This window comes from Lutjanus erythropterus, chromosome 3 (genome assembly GCF_056507025.1).
Source record: "Lutjanus erythropterus isolate fLutEry1 chromosome 3, fLutEry1.hap2, whole genome shotgun sequence".
Classification (NCBI taxonomy): domain Eukaryota; kingdom Metazoa; phylum Chordata; class Actinopteri; order Lutjaniformes; family Lutjanidae; genus Lutjanus; species Lutjanus erythropterus.
Window position 1 is genome coordinate 4,704,062 of NC_139319.1, and position 16,451 is coordinate 4,720,512.

General features: G+C 39.6%; 3 protein-coding genes across 4 annotated transcripts; 2 read left to right on the forward strand and 1 right to left on the reverse strand.

The window, feature by feature from the left end:
- Positions 1–675: 675 nt before the first annotated feature.
- On the forward strand, positions 676–1,863 carry LOC146329496 (persephin). Its single transcript, XM_084712225.1, has 2 exons — positions 676–1,086; positions 1,382–1,863. Exons 1-2 carry the CDS (start codon positions 1,008–1,010, stop codon positions 1,846–1,848), a joined length of 546 nt encoding a protein of 181 aa, XP_084568351.1. The 5' UTR covers positions 676–1,007; the 3' UTR covers positions 1,849–1,863.
- A 781-nt stretch (positions 1,864–2,644) lies between these two features.
- On the reverse strand, positions 2,645–7,855 carry wdr83 (WD repeat domain containing 83). 2 transcript variants are annotated; one of them, XM_084714764.1, is made up of 10 exons: positions 7,727–7,855; positions 7,297–7,407; positions 6,962–7,082; positions 6,669–6,774; positions 6,455–6,503; positions 5,436–5,562; positions 5,209–5,276; positions 4,901–5,009; positions 4,654–4,768; positions 2,645–3,580 (listed from the first exon to the last, which is right to left on the reverse strand). In XM_084714764.1, exons 2-10 carry the CDS (start codon positions 7,397–7,399, stop codon positions 3,425–3,427), a joined length of 954 nt encoding a protein of 317 aa, XP_084570890.1. In that variant the 5' UTR covers positions 7,400–7,407; positions 7,727–7,855; the 3' UTR covers positions 2,645–3,424. The 2 variants fall into 2 exon arrangements, with proteins under 2 accessions (XP_084570890.1, XP_084570891.1); XM_084714765.1 differs by having other exon boundaries at positions 7,713–7,848.
- Positions 7,856–7,957: 102 nt separating this feature from the next.
- On the forward strand, positions 7,958–14,879 carry wdr83os (WD repeat domain 83 opposite strand). Its single transcript, XM_084714766.1, has 4 exons — positions 7,958–8,128; positions 9,767–9,872; positions 10,544–10,641; positions 14,465–14,879. The coding sequence occupies exons 1-4, from the start codon at positions 8,079–8,081 to the stop codon at positions 14,529–14,531; spliced, it is 321 nt and encodes a 106-aa protein (XP_084570892.1). The 5' UTR covers positions 7,958–8,078; the 3' UTR covers positions 14,532–14,879.
- The last annotated feature ends 1,572 nt before the right edge of the window (positions 14,880–16,451 follow it).

A 16,451-nucleotide genomic window follows, 5' to 3' on the forward strand; every position in this document is an offset into this window, starting at 1 on the left:
AATTAGGTGGACCGAGGTGTTTGACCTGACGGCAGAAACGGGGTCCAAATATGCACTTTCCTTGCAAACTCCAGATTCCATTCACAGCCTGTTTGGGCCCTATAACTGTTACATAATGCATGTTCTACATATTCTACATGTCAGCCACACATTGCTGATGAAATCCCTCAATTTATGGACCGGCTCAAGGCGAGTCACCCATTGTGGAATGTCTGCTGATACGGGCCCCGTTGTGTTCTAATTATAACCTGACTTCCCTTTCTTCTTTGGTGTTTAACCTTTTGAAGTTTCTCTTTCTCGGCTTTCCTATACTCATCCACGGACGTAATATTTACAATAAGAAAAGTGACAATGGGGGCCTATTTCAAGACATTCCACAGTGACTCACCCAGCCTTTTTACCCTTTCACCGCACTTCTTCCTTTACATATCCGACACGATTAGTTTGTGTTTGTGTGTTGATTCTGTCCATGAATTCATCTCCTGGCCATCTGCTTGCCTGCCTTTCCACTTCCGTGTCTGTCCAGCTACCTATCTCCTGATTCATTTATCACACATACTTCTGAGCATCATCAATGTGACATCATGGCCCTGTCCTCAGCAGCTTTTAAGAAACCCCAAAACTCTTGGAATCCATATTGCCAGGGGCCAACATCCTCTGGAAAAACATCTGGGGGAAACTTAACAATAAGCCGGTGATTTACACCAATTAGATAATCCCAACAGGACAAATTCTGGGTCAAGCGCCCGCCTGCCCTCCTACGCTCCCTGTCAGCCTCAGGTGAGCGGGATAGTCTGTTGGCAAGTAACGGGTTAGCGTCTGTCTCCCCCCTACACCTCCTCACCTCATCCCTTCGCCCCCCTTCACCTCCGAGGGCTATATATTGGAGGTTGTGACTCGACTGCATCTTAAGCATCACTCGCACCCGCAGACACTCGCAGACATACGAACTCACACGTGTCTGGTTCATTTCGAGCGACGGCGCAGACGGAGAGCAGACTGTAGCGATGAGGTCCCTGTTGAAGCTGGTTGTGATTCTGTTTTGCGTCCAGAGAGGAGAGAGCCACTTGCTGAGATCACTGATCGGTAAGTACTGGCTGTAGGGAAGATCGTGACCTATGACCTTTCGGCTAATATTTATTTTTTGCTTAATTTGAGAGCAATGTGTTAAATTTAGTGTCTAGATTTGAATATATATCACTTTAAACTTTTGGTTTCAGCCTTTTAGAGGTTATTGATTTTCAGTTAAGAGCATAAATAAGTGGTGTTTAAATGTAGACGGGGTCAAGCTTGAAATTAGTTGATCTTTGTTGTCAGTTTTTATTCCTTTTTATTCCTTTCTTTTGTCGATCAGATGTATAGATAATTCTGTCTTTTCCAGGTCAGAAACAAGAGACGGCATCTCCACACACGTCGCCAAACAACGACAAGAACAACAGAGATGCAGCTGCAGAAGACGGCCCAGCCGAAGCTTCTGGAGTCGGGCAATCACCCGACCCCATCATCCCGATCCCAGTCCGATCACGCCGCTCCACCCCAGACTCCCAGTGCGGCCTGCGCTCCATCCTGCTGCAGGTCCGAGACCTCGGGCTGGGCTACGACTCCGACGAGACTGTCCTCTTCAAGTACTGCAGCGGGACGTGCCCCCACGCCCGCTCCAACCACGACCTCACCCTGACCAACCTGCTGCTGAGCGGGGTGCTCCCTCAGCCAGCGCCCGGGGAGCTGTGGCACAACGCGCCCTGCTGCAGGCCCACCCACCATGAGGACATGGCCTTCCTCGACAACTCACACCGCTGGCACAAGGTGGAGAAACTGTCGGCGGCGGGCTGCAGCTGCGTGGGCTAGACTAGCTGAGCGTAGACGGTTAATGGGGGGAGGTGAGAGGGTGGGGGTGCGTGATGGTTTGTGAGGATGAGGCAATTCTGGAAAGGAAAGGTTTTCTCGTAAAAGTCTGTAAATGAAGTTTCATTCCAAAATGACATACCATTGTGGAAGCTGAGAGCTTTTCTTAAGAAGTTATTTATGTCAAACTCAATGAGCACAAAATTAAGCTATTTTCCCTTTCACTTTTAGGTGGAAACCTCATAAATCCAGAGCTCATGAGCCTCAACAGGATTAGCATTTTATAACTTTAGGCATTTGTGAGCCTTAAAAAACTACTCAGATACCAACAAAAAAAATCAGGCTTCTTTTCACATTTGAAGAACAGTTTGCATTCCAAAGAGGGATTTTTTATTATGTAATTAGCAGTAAATTAAATAGATATAGGGAATTAGAAATGAGGTACTTTTTGAAAAATCAAAGCACCATTAATGACAACTGATTCTACCATATTCTGAATCTTGATTTTCTGACAAAACAGTTGCAGAGACATGACTTTAATACAAACTACTTGACTATTTCTGTAAATAAGCTGACATATATTTATTTAAAGTCTTCAGTGCAATTTTGGGGTTAATAATAGATTGGATCATATGTTTGTACGAAGCTGCATGGATACACCTTGTGTTTTGAAAAACGCAGCTGAGTGAAGCTCTTTACAAGTCAGACTTATTCATTAACAGTCCAGCTACAGTTTTAAAAATGTATTTATGTAAGATAAGTTATTTATTTATTTGTTGCCATTCTTTTGCCATGCTGATTAACTTATTTTGTATCTGTATGTTTAATGTGTGTACATTTCCTAATAAAGATAAACTTGTACAGAACAAAACAGTAGTGGTGTTTCAAGAGAAAGTTTACATGATTTTGGTGTTAATTATACAAGAAAATGTTTATTCAAGGTTTGTACAAAAATAAATGTTTTGCACACATACAAAAACTCCTAGATCATCAGACAATGATTGACTCATGAACTAAAATTATTCACATCCAGATCATGCACATCCTCTCTAATAAACTAAATCTTTGTAATGCTACCAGTCATAAATAAGACTGATATAAAGACTGATGATCTGCTGTACCAGGGAGTAAAATTGTGTCCATGGAAATAAATTTAGACCCTAGTCCCTGTGGTGGAAATGTTCCGGATCTCTCTAGAGGTTCCTAGTCCCTGGGGAAAGCTTCTGCAGTGGAAATGCAGCTTGTGTGATTTTCAGGGTGCCTCTGGTAAATAACCTGATTGCTCAGGCATGTGTACTTTTTACTCTGCCTACACAGAGTCACATTTGACTAATGTACCAGGGTACCAGTTCTGCATTGCTAAAAATGTGCTGATTATTCCAGTACCAAACCTCCAATGATCCCATGTTTCCAGACACAAAAACTAAATGTGTAAGTAAGATGTTTTCACACCACCATACGTTTTAGCAGGGTTTTAAAGTTGATGCTGATATGATGTTTACAGACTGGATGCTGCTGGAATAACAGAAAAAATGAATCTTCTCAGTGTGTGTGTAGCTTTTGACTACTTTCACCATCTCTATGTGGCCATCGCATCCTCCTCTGTCTCCTCTGGCTCTGCCCCCCACACCTGGACACGCCCCTCCATGGCTGTGAGGAGGCGGGTCTCTGTGGGGTGGAAGGACAGCGACTGGACAACAGCTTTCCCCACCGGCAGTTTCAAGGACAAGGATCCCTGGAGGTCAGAGGAAAAACAAGTAAAACCTTATTTACACGACACATTCTAGGTGCAAGCGGAAAGTGCTGCACAAAGTGTGAGAAAACACTGAAGCTGCAGCTGCAAAAACTGTGTGGATAGTGTAAAGATAAAAAATAGACAAAAGTAAACCGACAAAACATTAAGAGTAGGAATAAAAAATTAATAATTAAGACCAGTAAACTACCAGTAACAAATAAGAAGATTAAAACCATTAAAAATAAATAAATAATAATAAAATAATAATAAAAGACCAGAAGAAAAACAACAAATGTTAACATTAAACAGCATGCTTTCACTGCATTTACTATAGCTGTTTTTTAACAGATTACATTTTGCTGAAATCAGGTGGATAACTTTCTTATTTTGGAGGACTTGACTTTACAGGCTGCTGTTCTACAAGAAGAGAGAGATGTTTAGATGTTTAGATGTGTCTGTGATTATGTGCAACTAAGTTTTGTAAAATGTTTCCTCAGTACAATAATCACTTGTTTACTTCCTCTGTTTTGGACTGATAATCATCTCCTTCCCCCTGTTCTCTGCTTGGCTGAAAGATGTGATATTTTTTCATCTGGGAAAAAAATAAAGTTTACACTTACAGCATCTTGCAAACCTTTTGTTTCCTATTTTAATAGTTTATTTGTTGTTCCTCCTGACTGACTGCCTTTATTTCTGATATCATCAACCTGCAGCAGGCCCCTGATCAATGCACTGCTTAACTCTATGGCCATATATAAACAACTTTTGTTTTGTTTGTTATTTTAATTTTAATTTATTTATTTTTCTTTCACACTTTATTTTTTCCTGACCATGTACTTACTCACCCCAGATGTAACAGTGCTGCTTTTGATTTATTTTTATTATAATTATAATATTTTCTATTTTCTGTAATGTGTTGTTGTTGTTGTGCAGGTGCTGAGCAGGGTAGACTAAATTTCCCAGTGTTTATTGTTTTCTTACACTTTTCACACTCTATTTTATACGTGTGAAATGCTTACAGTGAACACATTATATGAAATGCACTAAGAACATAAATGTAACCAGACTCTTACTTCCACCAGGTCCCAGCAGTAGACGTGTCCGTCCTCGGAGCAGCTCAGGACGTGGGTATCTTTACTGGACAGGCAGCAGTCCAGCTTATAGCCCTTCATCTTGTGTCCTGTGTACCTGAGCGAAACAAACATTATTTTTTTAAGTACACCCTCTTGATTTCCTGGTTTTGAGAAGCTTGAATATGGGATGGATGATGCTGACGAGAGTTCAGAACACTCATTTACAGTGAGAGTGAATAGCACTCACTCTCCCAGCATTTCCCCGGTGCTCTTGTCCAGGAGTCTGACTGTTGAATCCAGACTGGAGCTCAGAGTGCACTGACCGTCCTGACTGAAACACACACATGTGATGGGACCTGGAACACATAAAAACATACAGATACACAAGTTACTACATTTTCATATTTACAGTTATAATGTTGCTTTTCCATAGTCTTAAAGGTTTAGAAAAGTCTTTGCTTTAACTGCTGCTACACTTATTGCAACAACTGGTTGCTATTAACAGTATCAGTAATAGTTACTATTCTTAATTAATGTTGGAAAAATAAAACTAACTGCTGATGAAGTCAACGTGCAGCTGTCCCATTCTCAGGTCGTAGCGCCTCACTCTGCCATCCACCGACCTAAACACAAGACAAATATCAGTGAAATGTAAAAATCAAACCTCTGTCTAACTGGAAGAAAGGTAAGAGACTTTTTTTGTCTTTCTTTTCTACCAGGTCAAATGCAAACTGCAGCAGCTGAATGGACAGGAGATACATAGTAAGTGCTGTTGTTCTGACCCGGTAAGCAGCTCGTGTTGTGCCACCTTCAGGCTGCTGATGCCGTCCCGAGCCTCGTCTAGAATCTGGATGGGCTCAAATCTTCTGGACCTGGTGTCCCAGCACCGGACTGTCCCATCAATGGACCCTGGAGAAGGAAACATGCACGCACACCCAGTCTACAAGTAAATTAAGGTACACATTTACTGAGTTTATACCAAAACCCAATAAAAAAAAGTATAATTCTATAGACAGTTTAACCCTACAGGTTTTGTTTCAAAGTTGATATTACCACCAGATACCAGATTATGCAGATACTGTTAATCAGAATATCTTAGAAACAAACCTTCATCCTGTAGATTTATTTTCAGGTGTCCTTATAAAACACATCACTGTTTTATATGTGATTTATTAAACTGGTTAACACCTAAATCTAGAAGACACTTTCACAGGTCGAAATTTGTTCTAAAATACATTTTCTGTAACTATCCTTTTTACAATGTTTAATTATATAGGTCATCACATAATCTAAGGCATACTGAGTATCCTTTTTTCTTTGTTCCTAGAATTTCTAAAGAAATTAAAATTATAGCTCAATCAGATTGAAACAACCTGCCCGGGTCACTTAGATCTACTTTAAGTTCTTTAAAGCATCTATTTTCAATTAGCAGCGAACAACCTGTTCTTGCTTCTGACTACTTAAAGGTAGAGTCAGTGGGATTTGTCTGAGCTCTCTGTAAATGCAAAAGGACCTCAAATAGCAATGTTTCGGGTTGGTGAAATGTCCCGATCGCAGCAGAACAATGAGGTAGAAATAAGGAAATACAGGTTTAGTCCTCTAATTAGATTCACTTAGAATCAGCTAATGATCAGTATTAGTTGATGAGTAACTCACAGAAATACAGACCAAGAAAATGGAGAGTTCAAGAGTCAAGATATTTCACATAATACACACGGCACTGTACAAAAAATACACAATATATAATAAATAGTGTATTCACAAAAATGCATTATAGGCATTTACATGACTGAAAACTCACCAGACAAGATGACAGTGGCCTCCTCATTGAACTGGACACAGTTGACTTTCTGTGAGCAGAAAATTTGAGTGAGATATAAAAAAATGAGAGAAAAACACAAAACACAGTATGGAGACACAAGAGAATAAAATACTATGAAACTATGCAGGTGCAGCAAAAAACATGCAAAGCTTTTTAAAAGGAATGGACAAAAGTGATAAACAGCAGAACTGACCCCAGCATGACCTCTGAGTTTGCGTGTGACCTGGCCTGTAGCAACGTCCCACAGGATCACTGTCTTATCAGAGCTGCAGGAGCATATCTGGCTGTTGTCATAGGAACTGTGAAACATCCAGTGAGAGACAAACACGTTTACTCCTCGCAGGGATCTCTTCAAAATCTTTTAATCGTTTTTTCTTTCAACATGTGTTTACAACTTGCATGCATTTGTAGTCAATCATTTTGATCCCATATTGCTAAATTAACCCTCCTGACCCCCTGTGGAGGATTCTGTGGCAATCGTCTCACCTGTCAGCATCCAGAACTTCGTATCCGTGGCCGCTGTATGTCTTCAGCAGGGTCCCTCGGCTCGCACTCCACAGCTTTAAAGATTTATCGCTGCCACAAGACAGCAGGTAGTTTCCATCCGCTGACCAAGCAGGAAAACACGAGACATAAGCACGTGTAAATTGATAATATTTCATGGACGACTCATGACACGCATGAAGAGTTCATAATCAGGGTGCTAGAGGCTATACTAGACTATACTATTGCTAACCCTGGAACGTGATAAGTCACTTATCGAGGTGTATGTTGTTCATGTTTTGCAGTATAATTTCCCATCCGGCTCAGCCCTGTCTCACCGTTGAAGCGCACAGCCCTGACAGCTCCTTGCTGACACTCTATGGTCCTGAGCAGATGTTGAGGAAGCTGAGGAGCCTGTGGTCTGGGCTGAGGGAACGCCATGACATAAGCTATGAAGAAAAACACAACAACAACATGTGGGCCACACTGACAACTCCTTCATTACAGTTAACCGCGGTACAGTTGTATACGCTTAATGCACTTCATGAGCTTTCCCAAAGGAATATATAAAATGAGTGAAATTAACAAGGAAGCTAATGGAGCTATGGCAGATAATGAAATTTTGGTGTAGTTACTAGCTTGAACAGTGAATTGTTTAGACACAACCAGCGTGTTTACTCAACAGCAAACAGTTTTTTAGTAAAAGCTACCCGGTCATTTGCCGTTTTCGGTGCTACTGACTTAGTTAACTCACTTGAACCGTTTTACCTGACTTCAATTTCAGGGGAGCGCCATGTTGATATTCCTGGCAACTAACGTGATACCAACTTTGTCCCCAGTTAGTTACAGTCAACAGCTTTTCCCATTCATTTTAGCCATCATGTTTGCTAGCAAGCGCAAAGCACACTGGGACTACCAACGCCTGTCAAAATAAAAGTTCAAAAAACCTCGCCACGTTTCATTTTGAGCTGCGGAGTACTCTACGCTTTTATTTTGAACTCCACCGGATATGGCTACCCCCTCCGTTCCATTCATGACGAGGCCGATCAGCTGTCTGTCGGTAACCGGAGTTTAAATTTCTTAATAATTAAGTCACACCAGGAATACATTGTAACGTATTATGTCTTCCAACAATATGGCGGACCCAAGGAGACAGAATAAGATTTTAAGGTGAGTATTTCTTGTAGTTTTTGAGTTTTTTTCTCAGGAATTAGCCTACCATATTAGCTTGGTTAACGCCGGCTAACAGCTAGCTAAGTAGCTAACCCGCAACACCAGTCATGAGCATATCGTAGAGGGATTAGCGATTAGCTGTGGGATTTATACACCGCCCGACACCCAAAAAACAATGATAATTACTTAATATTTCGTCGGTTCAACAAAATAATGATAGTCATCAAATGGTTTATACTTTAGTAAATGGGGTGTCTTTCCATCCGTGTTGCTATTTGCCCTTGTATCACACTCAGCTATAAGGGCACGAATATTAGCCAGGAACTGCCTTTCTGACACCTTGACAGAAAAACAATGACGACTTTAGGTCATTTGGTGCCATTAAGGTGAATTAACACAATGCGGCCAAACAGTATGCAACAGTTAGTGCATTAGATTTCAGACTTACTATATTAAACTATTTTGGACAATGATACGATATTTTCCACAATACGATTTCAACTTGATTCGATTCAGGGGTCTGTGATCAATATCAGATAATATCCTATGCCCATTTAACATATTCAGTTACATTTATGTCAAGTCATGAAAAGCAAGTAAATTATGTTTTAACAATTTTATGACTGAACTTTTTCAGATGTTTGTGACACAGAATTGCCAAGAGAGTTTTGTAAAATAAAGGTTTATCTTAAAGGTGACAATATAGATTGACATTTGTTCTTACTCTGTAAACATTTATTTATATTTACTAATACCAAATAAAATTGGACAGTAAACTCTATAAGGCATCAAATAATTATTTAAAAAAATATTTTTGTGTTAATAACTTTGTAAAATTACATTCAACCAAACAGGTGGGTTTCAAAATTAAAAATGAGGTAAAGGAACTGAACAGATGGAGAGACAGACACTATTATAATTCACCGTCCAACCAATTGCATGAATAGCAAAAATAAATGGGGTTTGGTTTAGAGGAAGGTTTCTAAGCAATTTTTTTGTGGGCTGTAGAATTTGCTTCTGTACTGCAAACTGAATGTATACAAAATATTGATATAGTGGATGAAAACGTAATAATACATAGGTGTAACAAAATCCCACCCTTGGAAATAACCACTGATCTAGAGTAATTCTGGTCTGGGGCTTATAGTTTGGAGTGGTCTCATTAGTTCCAGTGGGGAGAAGCAATAGTATGCTTCCACCGTGGCTCCTACAGTTCAGTGAAGGGCCTTTCCTGTTTCAGTATGACAGTGGTCCCATGAACAAAGCAAGGTCCATCATGAAATGGTTTCTCAGTTTGGTGTGGAGGAACTTGAGTGGCTCCACAGATGCTTAACTTCGACCCTGTCCAACGCCAGGAACGCTGACCCTTTGCCAGGCCTTATCGTCCAGCATCGCTGTTGGACCTCACTAATGCTGATGTAGCCGTATGGCAGCAAATCCCAGTAGCCTTTCCAAAAAAGTGTAAACTGTTACAGGAGGAGAGTGATGCCCATCGTTTTGGAATGAGATGTTGTTCAACAATTACATATTGGTGTAATGTGATATTTTAATAATAACATAGAGCTTGGGGGGTAACAGTGGATCTCACATAAAAAATTAAATGCATGTTAACAGTTTGTGTTTTCTTTGTTGCAGGTACAAACCACCCAGCACAGAGACCAATCCCACACTGGAGGACCCCACGCCTGACTACATGAACCTGCTCGGCATGATCTTCAGCATGTGTGGACTCATGCTCAAGGTGACCCCCACACACACAAACACACACACACACACATATTGTGTGCCCACACCAAAGGGCTGTTGCCCCTGAATGGTACACCTTGGTCCAGCCCAATCATTCCATTTAGAAGATTAAAGGTAAACTCACCTTTTACATGAAAGGATGAAGGGCAGCTTTTGACTTTCAGCACTAAGGACACATCAAACACAACAAAGAGGGCACAGCAGCCGCCTCGTGTGGCCTCCCAGTTCAGTAGTAGATCGTTTGTTTAATTGATTGTCTTTCCACCAACAAAGAACTATTTTAGCTTCATCATAAATTATTTCCTGAATGTATGTCTTCCCTGAACGTGTGAATATCAGGAATCTACAAAGGAGTAAGAGGGCCACCTTTTACCCTCAGTATAGCTTTTTCCTTGGGGTGCAGTTATCCTGTTTGGGAACTGCTGGGAATACATCAAGTACATACATATTTGTATACTTGCCAGGATAAGGGCAATCTTCAAATGACAACACCAAATTGAAGGTCATCATGTACTCATTGATTCAGTGCCATATGATGCTAGCGATACATATGATGTCCCATTATATAAACTGGTCCCATTACATAAATATCAGTGTTGATCTTTCTAATCTTCCACAAGCTTGTACAGCCAGGCTTTGTAACCTGTGTGTTGTTGTGTGTTGCAGCTGAAGTGGTGCGCCTGGATTGCCGTCTACTGCTCTTTTATCAGCTTTGCAAACTCCAGAAGCTCAGAGGACACGAAACAGATGATGAGCAGCTTCATGTGAGTATAATACAGAACACTGTGATGTTTATGCATACAGCTCATACAATGTGTGTGTGCTCCTTGTGCATGATTTTTACACTAACATATGTTGAATTTAATACTGTACCAATAATATCACTGCACAGCACAGCTGTTGCTGTTTTCCTGCAGTGTCATTTTAAAAGGTTTGTACCAAAGACACCAGAAGAAAAGATCCAAAATTAGTGAGTCAGGCTTTCTGGATGAAGCTCTAGCTGGCATATGGTCATATGTTACTGTGTTTTTACAACATGTTCACATGAATGATTCTAAGTTAATTCTAGATAGATAGATATGTTCTGATACCATTTGTTCCTTCCTGATATTGAGTACCAATCCAGTACCAGTGCGTTTTTTAAAAAATCTCAGAGTTCAATCCACTCGGTAAAAAGTCCATTTTGTCTTCCTCACAAGAAACAGTTCAGCCTAATCCCAAGGCAGCTCATTCCAGGTTTTGCTGTGGAGCCTCACAAAAAAAATCAAATCAGGAAATAAAAACTGAAATGACAATCTGTATTCACACTACAATAACAGAGACTATGAGAGTATGTACACTGGGTACTAACAGTACCAACAGTCAGTCACTAACTTAGTCAGTAATGATTGCAGCATCACCCATAGCAACTTCCTGGAGAAACTTTGACTGGGAAATATATAGTTCACCAGTTTAGCATGAGTGATGACATTACCACAGACTTTGCAACATGAGCTAATGCTGAGGTAAAACTGGAGTTACTCTCCTTAACTGACCATATAATTTGGTGTATGAGATGCTGTTGGGAACTAGCATGGCCCCATTTCTGTATTATTGGATCGGTGCAAAGACTCGCAGACTCTGCGATGTCCTATTCTGCATCTTAAGCAGTTTTAGAGGCATTTTCTGATAACGGTATTGTTATCAGAACAACCCAAAGAAAGTTTTACATTTGTTAAGATAATTTTTTGGGAGGCTTTTAGCCTTTATTTGATAGAACAGATTTAGACAGATAGGGAAATGACATACAGCAAAGGGCCCTTGGCTGCAGTATAACACATGGCTGCTGAGGATTCATGCGATACCAGCTGAGCTACTGGGGCATCTGAAGTTTTACACTGGTGAACACTTTTGTATCTAGCACTATAGCGGAACCCAGTTTGATCATGTAACATATATTTAGTATATTTTTATACCAGAAAAATATTCTTATCAGTATCCTGATGCACCATTTTTGTCTCACCCAAAGCTCCAGCTTCATTTGACAGAGAAGCGTGCTCACTCCAAAACTTCAATTTGTGAGAATCTTTACTGTCTCAGTTATTAGGAATGTCATGAAAGGGCTAATGAAGGCACTACTGCATGTGTCTTCATGAAAGTCTCGAATTCTGCAGCTTTAAAACCGCAGGTTAGACTCTCTCCTGTCTGCCAATGGGACTTGAGATGAGCCAACTCTAATGTCCAAAAGCTTTTAACTGTCTGACCTCAAGGGGTGGTACATTTCCATTTGCTTATAAAAGAGTACTACAGTAGGGCACCTGTCCAGGCCTCGCAGACGGATTTGCAATGAGGAAAAACCTTCTGGTCCATCGTCTAGATGAGGTTGTGTTAAAGACAAGCTTGATGCGCTCATAGTTAAATAACGCAAAATGTTTGGCTCAGCAAATAATGTCAGACGATGAACTTAATGCACCGGCTTCTGGTGTGCACAGAAGCTGGTTCAAGGCCAGTTTTAGGACATTTGTCAACAGCCCAGAAATGATGTAAGTATCCCCGTGTTATTAAACAAAGGTGATTGCCTATACAGGATGAAAGAGCTGAGGAGGGCAGGTATGTCATTGGTTAACGTTATCAGGTGAACCCGCCATCATTAGCCCCCACAGCGGCTTCACGTGACTCAGGGGTAAATTCTTTATACCTGCATCAGTCAGAGGTGGATGAAGAACACAGCTGCATTACTTGAGTCAAAATACAGAAACTCCAAATACTGCCAAAATATCCATCCATATCCATAATATTTGTAAAAATTGTTTCGTGAAATTTTTACTTGAGTAAAAAATACTTAAGTACACAATGTGAAAAAGATTTTAAGCTTATCAGTACTGCAGTTTTTAATTATGTAGCCCCAGGGTCCATTTAATACCAGCTTTTGGTATCCATTCCTACTAATTCCTACAAGACTGAAATGTATATTTCTGACATTACGTCTGCATTATTGATTGCTAATGTGTTGCATTAGCAGTGGCTTTCTTCATTTTGTCATCTTTACCTGCTGTAACTTTCATTAGCCTTCATTATTCAAATGCAGCAAACACTTTAAACTTGACCGACAGTGTAGGAGTTGTTTACTGTGACTAGTTTTTCTTGATCACATTTTAGAAAAAAAAGAAAATACATTGGCTGTCTTCAAAGTAACGAGGAGCAGGAGCCTGAATAGAAATGTAGTGGAGTCAAAAGTACAATATGTGTTTCAAATATGCACAGTAGTAGAGCTAAAGTTATACTAAAACATGCACTCAATTACAGCACTTCAGTGAATGTGCTTTGTTAATGTCCACCCCCAGTACTAATCAGACCTGAGCTCAACTGCACTGTTTCATAATACGCCAACTTGTCAGCAAAATATGTTGTTGAATAATTAAAAGGGAGCTGGAGCGTGTTTTTGCTCCATAGGCAATAAGTTAAAAAAATGATTTTAAAAAGTCACTCAAACAAAGGTGCTCACAGTCTGCAACAAATGCAAATAAAGTCCAAGGTAGCAAAATCATTCATCTACAGCTCGATAAAGGCATGTGCCAAAATGCAGTTTTGGACAGTAAAATTTATGTTAAACTATAGAACATCCTGCCTCCATTCCATATCTTTGCAACAAGTGAGGGATCATCACAATATCGGCTGGCATCCTTATGGGATTTTTTTTTAAATTCTCTAATATCCGTATCTGCATCAGTCCCAACAATTCAGTTTCAATTGAATCCTAGTTTCTTTTTGATTCTCTACAACCAGGCTGCCTTTGAATTATGTCTGTGAATAACACACACACATAACAATAATTAATATTGTTTATTAATGATTAATTCATTGTTGTAGGTTGATTCCATAGACCCTCTTGTTCTTCACGTCCTTTTGTATTGTTATAGTGTTTATTCTGTTTATTATAGTGTGTAAGTTTGTATTAATTTGCTTTGGCAGCATTGTATTTTTTGCAGTCATGCCACTAAAGCCAATGAATTCAATTGAATTCTGTACTGTCTGAATATTATCAATAAGGCCCAGGACTCCTACTGATGCTCTACATGTTACCTTAACATTGTGGTATTATCAGTGTGTTTACATTAACTCACATCTCTTGGTCTCTATCTTGCATTTTCGGGCCCAGAGGCTCACAGAGACGCATGTCAAAGTCAGAAATGTGGGAAACTTGATCTTGATGAAGGATGACACTTTTCAAATATTTTTTATACTTAATACGATGAACTTTCACACATCCCCTGGTCAATAATTTGGTCCCATTGTGCAGCTCTTTCCTTTAATTAACTATCACTTTATAAATATTGCCTTTTATTGTTTTTAGAACATTTTTTAAGTTATTGTCAAATTAAATTTTAACTTTAATGTTTTGCTTCTTATTTTTTATTACTATTATTTCATCTTGATTTAATTTTAATTTTTAAAAATACTGGGGGGTTTTTCTCTTACCATGTTAACTGATAGGCTCAATATATATGTAAGATACACTTTTGTTATGTCACATCCCAATAAAATTCTAAAGTGGATATTTAAAACTCACTTCACATGATGTTTTCTCCCGTTCTCTGCTCTCTGCAGGCTGTCCATCTCTGCAGTTGTGATGTCCTACCTCCAGAACCCACAGCCAATGTCGCCGCCATGGTAACCAAGGGCCAGTCGCAGGAGAGCGCAGAAGTAAATTGCGGATGCTGGAGTTTGCAACCAGACAGCTGATTGGACCCCCTGGCTATCATAGAGGAAAAACAGAGACAGAAAGAAAGATAATGTGATAGAAAGAGAAGGAGAGAGAGAAAACAGATGACATGGAGGGGTGGGACAGTAAGGTGGACACTACGTCAAGACGGAGAGATCACATGGTCTTTGACTGCGTTCTCGTGTTTTTCTCTTTTTAACCTTTTTCTAAGTTTGTTTGTTGATGAAAACTTTGAGATTTTACTGTTTGGCTCATCTGTTGCAGGATTTCATAAATAAAGTTGTACGGTTTGAAAAGGAACTGCTTGCGTTTATTTGTCTTTGGAAGAAGATGTTGAATTGTAAATACTGTTTGTCAACATCCTCCTGTGGTAATTACAACTGCGATTCTCATATTTTTGTAATAGCTCCAATCTGACTTTGTACCAGATACCAGGAAGTGTCTTAATAGCAAACACTGATACCTCTCTTCAAGTAAAGTCGCCCGTTCGATTTTAATTCAATTCAATTACTTAATTTCACCGGGATAATTCACTCAGTGTCTGTATTGCTTTCTAGGGAGTACTCTGTACATACATTGAAACAATAAGCCAATTGAACCTTACTGAATAGTCCATTGATTGGATTAATCATAATGAAATAAAATCAACTATCCTTAAGAAAGGCAGGTACAATTTGATTCTGTGTCTAAATTACATTTGTTATTGTCATGTGAAATTATCAGATGGTGTGAACACTGGAGATAAACACGGGGATCTTTACTAACACTAACTTTAATTCATCAAAGTTGCATTAAGCTTATCTCACCCTCAGTATTTTATCAGTAATCTTTGCAAGGATGGTTCAAGCCTTAAATATAAAATGTGTTGCTCTTTGATTCCTTTTGTTGAACTGAATTCCTCCACACTGGAGTTTTGAGCATGTACTTTCAGTTGTTATGTAGTACACACACACACACACACACACACACAACAAGAGGTGAGAGGGTTTCCTCATCTTGTCTGTTAAGGAGTTCAACCAAACACCCATCCAGCCATGGATGGATTACTGCATACTGCCTGCAAGTCACAGGCAGGGGCCCAGTGGGTTTTCATCTGAAAAACCACAAGGAGTAACAAAATGTCCACAAAACAAACACGAAGAAACACAAAACAACTACAAAAAGCACAAAACAACCACAAAAGAGACCATAACAGTGATAAATAGAAACAAAAAACATAAAAAAAAAAAATACCAATTAAACATCAGTTAAGTGCCACAATACCACCCCAGAGACACAAAACTACAAAAAGTTGTATAACACCTACAAAGAGAAACTAAATTACCAAAACACGATGCAAAACAACTACAAAGAGATGTCAAACTGCAGAGATACAAAATAACCACAAGCAGACAGAAAAAGTTCTATACATAGATGAAAAAACACTACAAACTGACATAAAGCTACAGAAAGATGCACAACAACTAAAGAGACCACAGAAAGTAAAATACGTAAATGACCACAGAAAGGCACAAAACAACTATGGAAAGACACAATATGGCCACAAAGAGACACAAAACAACAGAAAGACTAAATGACCACAAAAAGATGCATGACTACAAAGAGACACGTAAGGACCATGAGGAGTAGCAAAATGACCAGAAAACAAACACAAAGACATGCAAAACAATTACAAAAGGCTGCAAAACCACCACAAAGACACAAAACCATAGAAAGATGCACAACAACTGCAAAAAGATATCAAATTACCACAAAAGGTGCAAAACGACCGTGAAGCGACAAGAAGAGGCAAAACAACCACATCTGTGTCTCCTGCTCCTACTAGGATGAAGGGGCCCTTTGCATACTGAGCCTCGGGCCCTTTTAACAATA

What these genes read in the sequence shown, in the direction of transcription:
- wdr83os (XM_084714766.1), top strand. Translation starts at nt 8,079, where the DNA reads ATGTCTTCCAACAATATGGCGGACCCAAGGAGACAGAATAAGATTTTA. An exon ending in AGACAGAATAAGATTTTAAG is followed by an intron (nt 8,129 to 9,766) that starts GTGAGTATTTCT and finishes TCTTTGTTGCAG; the next exon opens with GTACAAACCACCCAGCACAG. An exon ending in TGTGTGGACTCATGCTCAAG is followed by an intron (nt 9,873 to 10,543) that starts GTGACCCCCACA and finishes TGTGTGTTGCAG; the next exon opens with CTGAAGTGGTGCGCCTGGAT.
- LOC146329496 (XM_084712225.1), top strand. Translation starts at nt 1,008, where the DNA reads ATGAGGTCCCTGTTGAAGCTGGTTGTGATTCTGTTTTGCGTCCAGAGA. An exon ending in CTTGCTGAGATCACTGATCG is followed by an intron (nt 1,087 to 1,381) that starts GTAAGTACTGGC and finishes TGTCTTTTCCAG; the next exon opens with GTCAGAAACAAGAGACGGCA.
- wdr83 (XM_084714764.1), bottom strand. Translation starts at nt 7,399, where the DNA reads ATGGCGTTCCCTCAGCCCAGACCACAGGCTCCTCAGCTTCCTCAACAT. An exon ending in CAACACGAGCTGCTTACCGG is followed by an intron (nt 5,277 to 5,435) that starts GTCAGAACAACA and finishes TCTTGTGTTTAG; the next exon opens with GTCGGTGGATGGCAGAGTGA. An exon ending in ACCGGGGAAATGCTGGGAGA is followed by an intron (nt 4,769 to 4,900) that starts GTGAGTGCTATT and finishes TGTTTCGCTCAG; the next exon opens with GTACACAGGACACAAGATGA.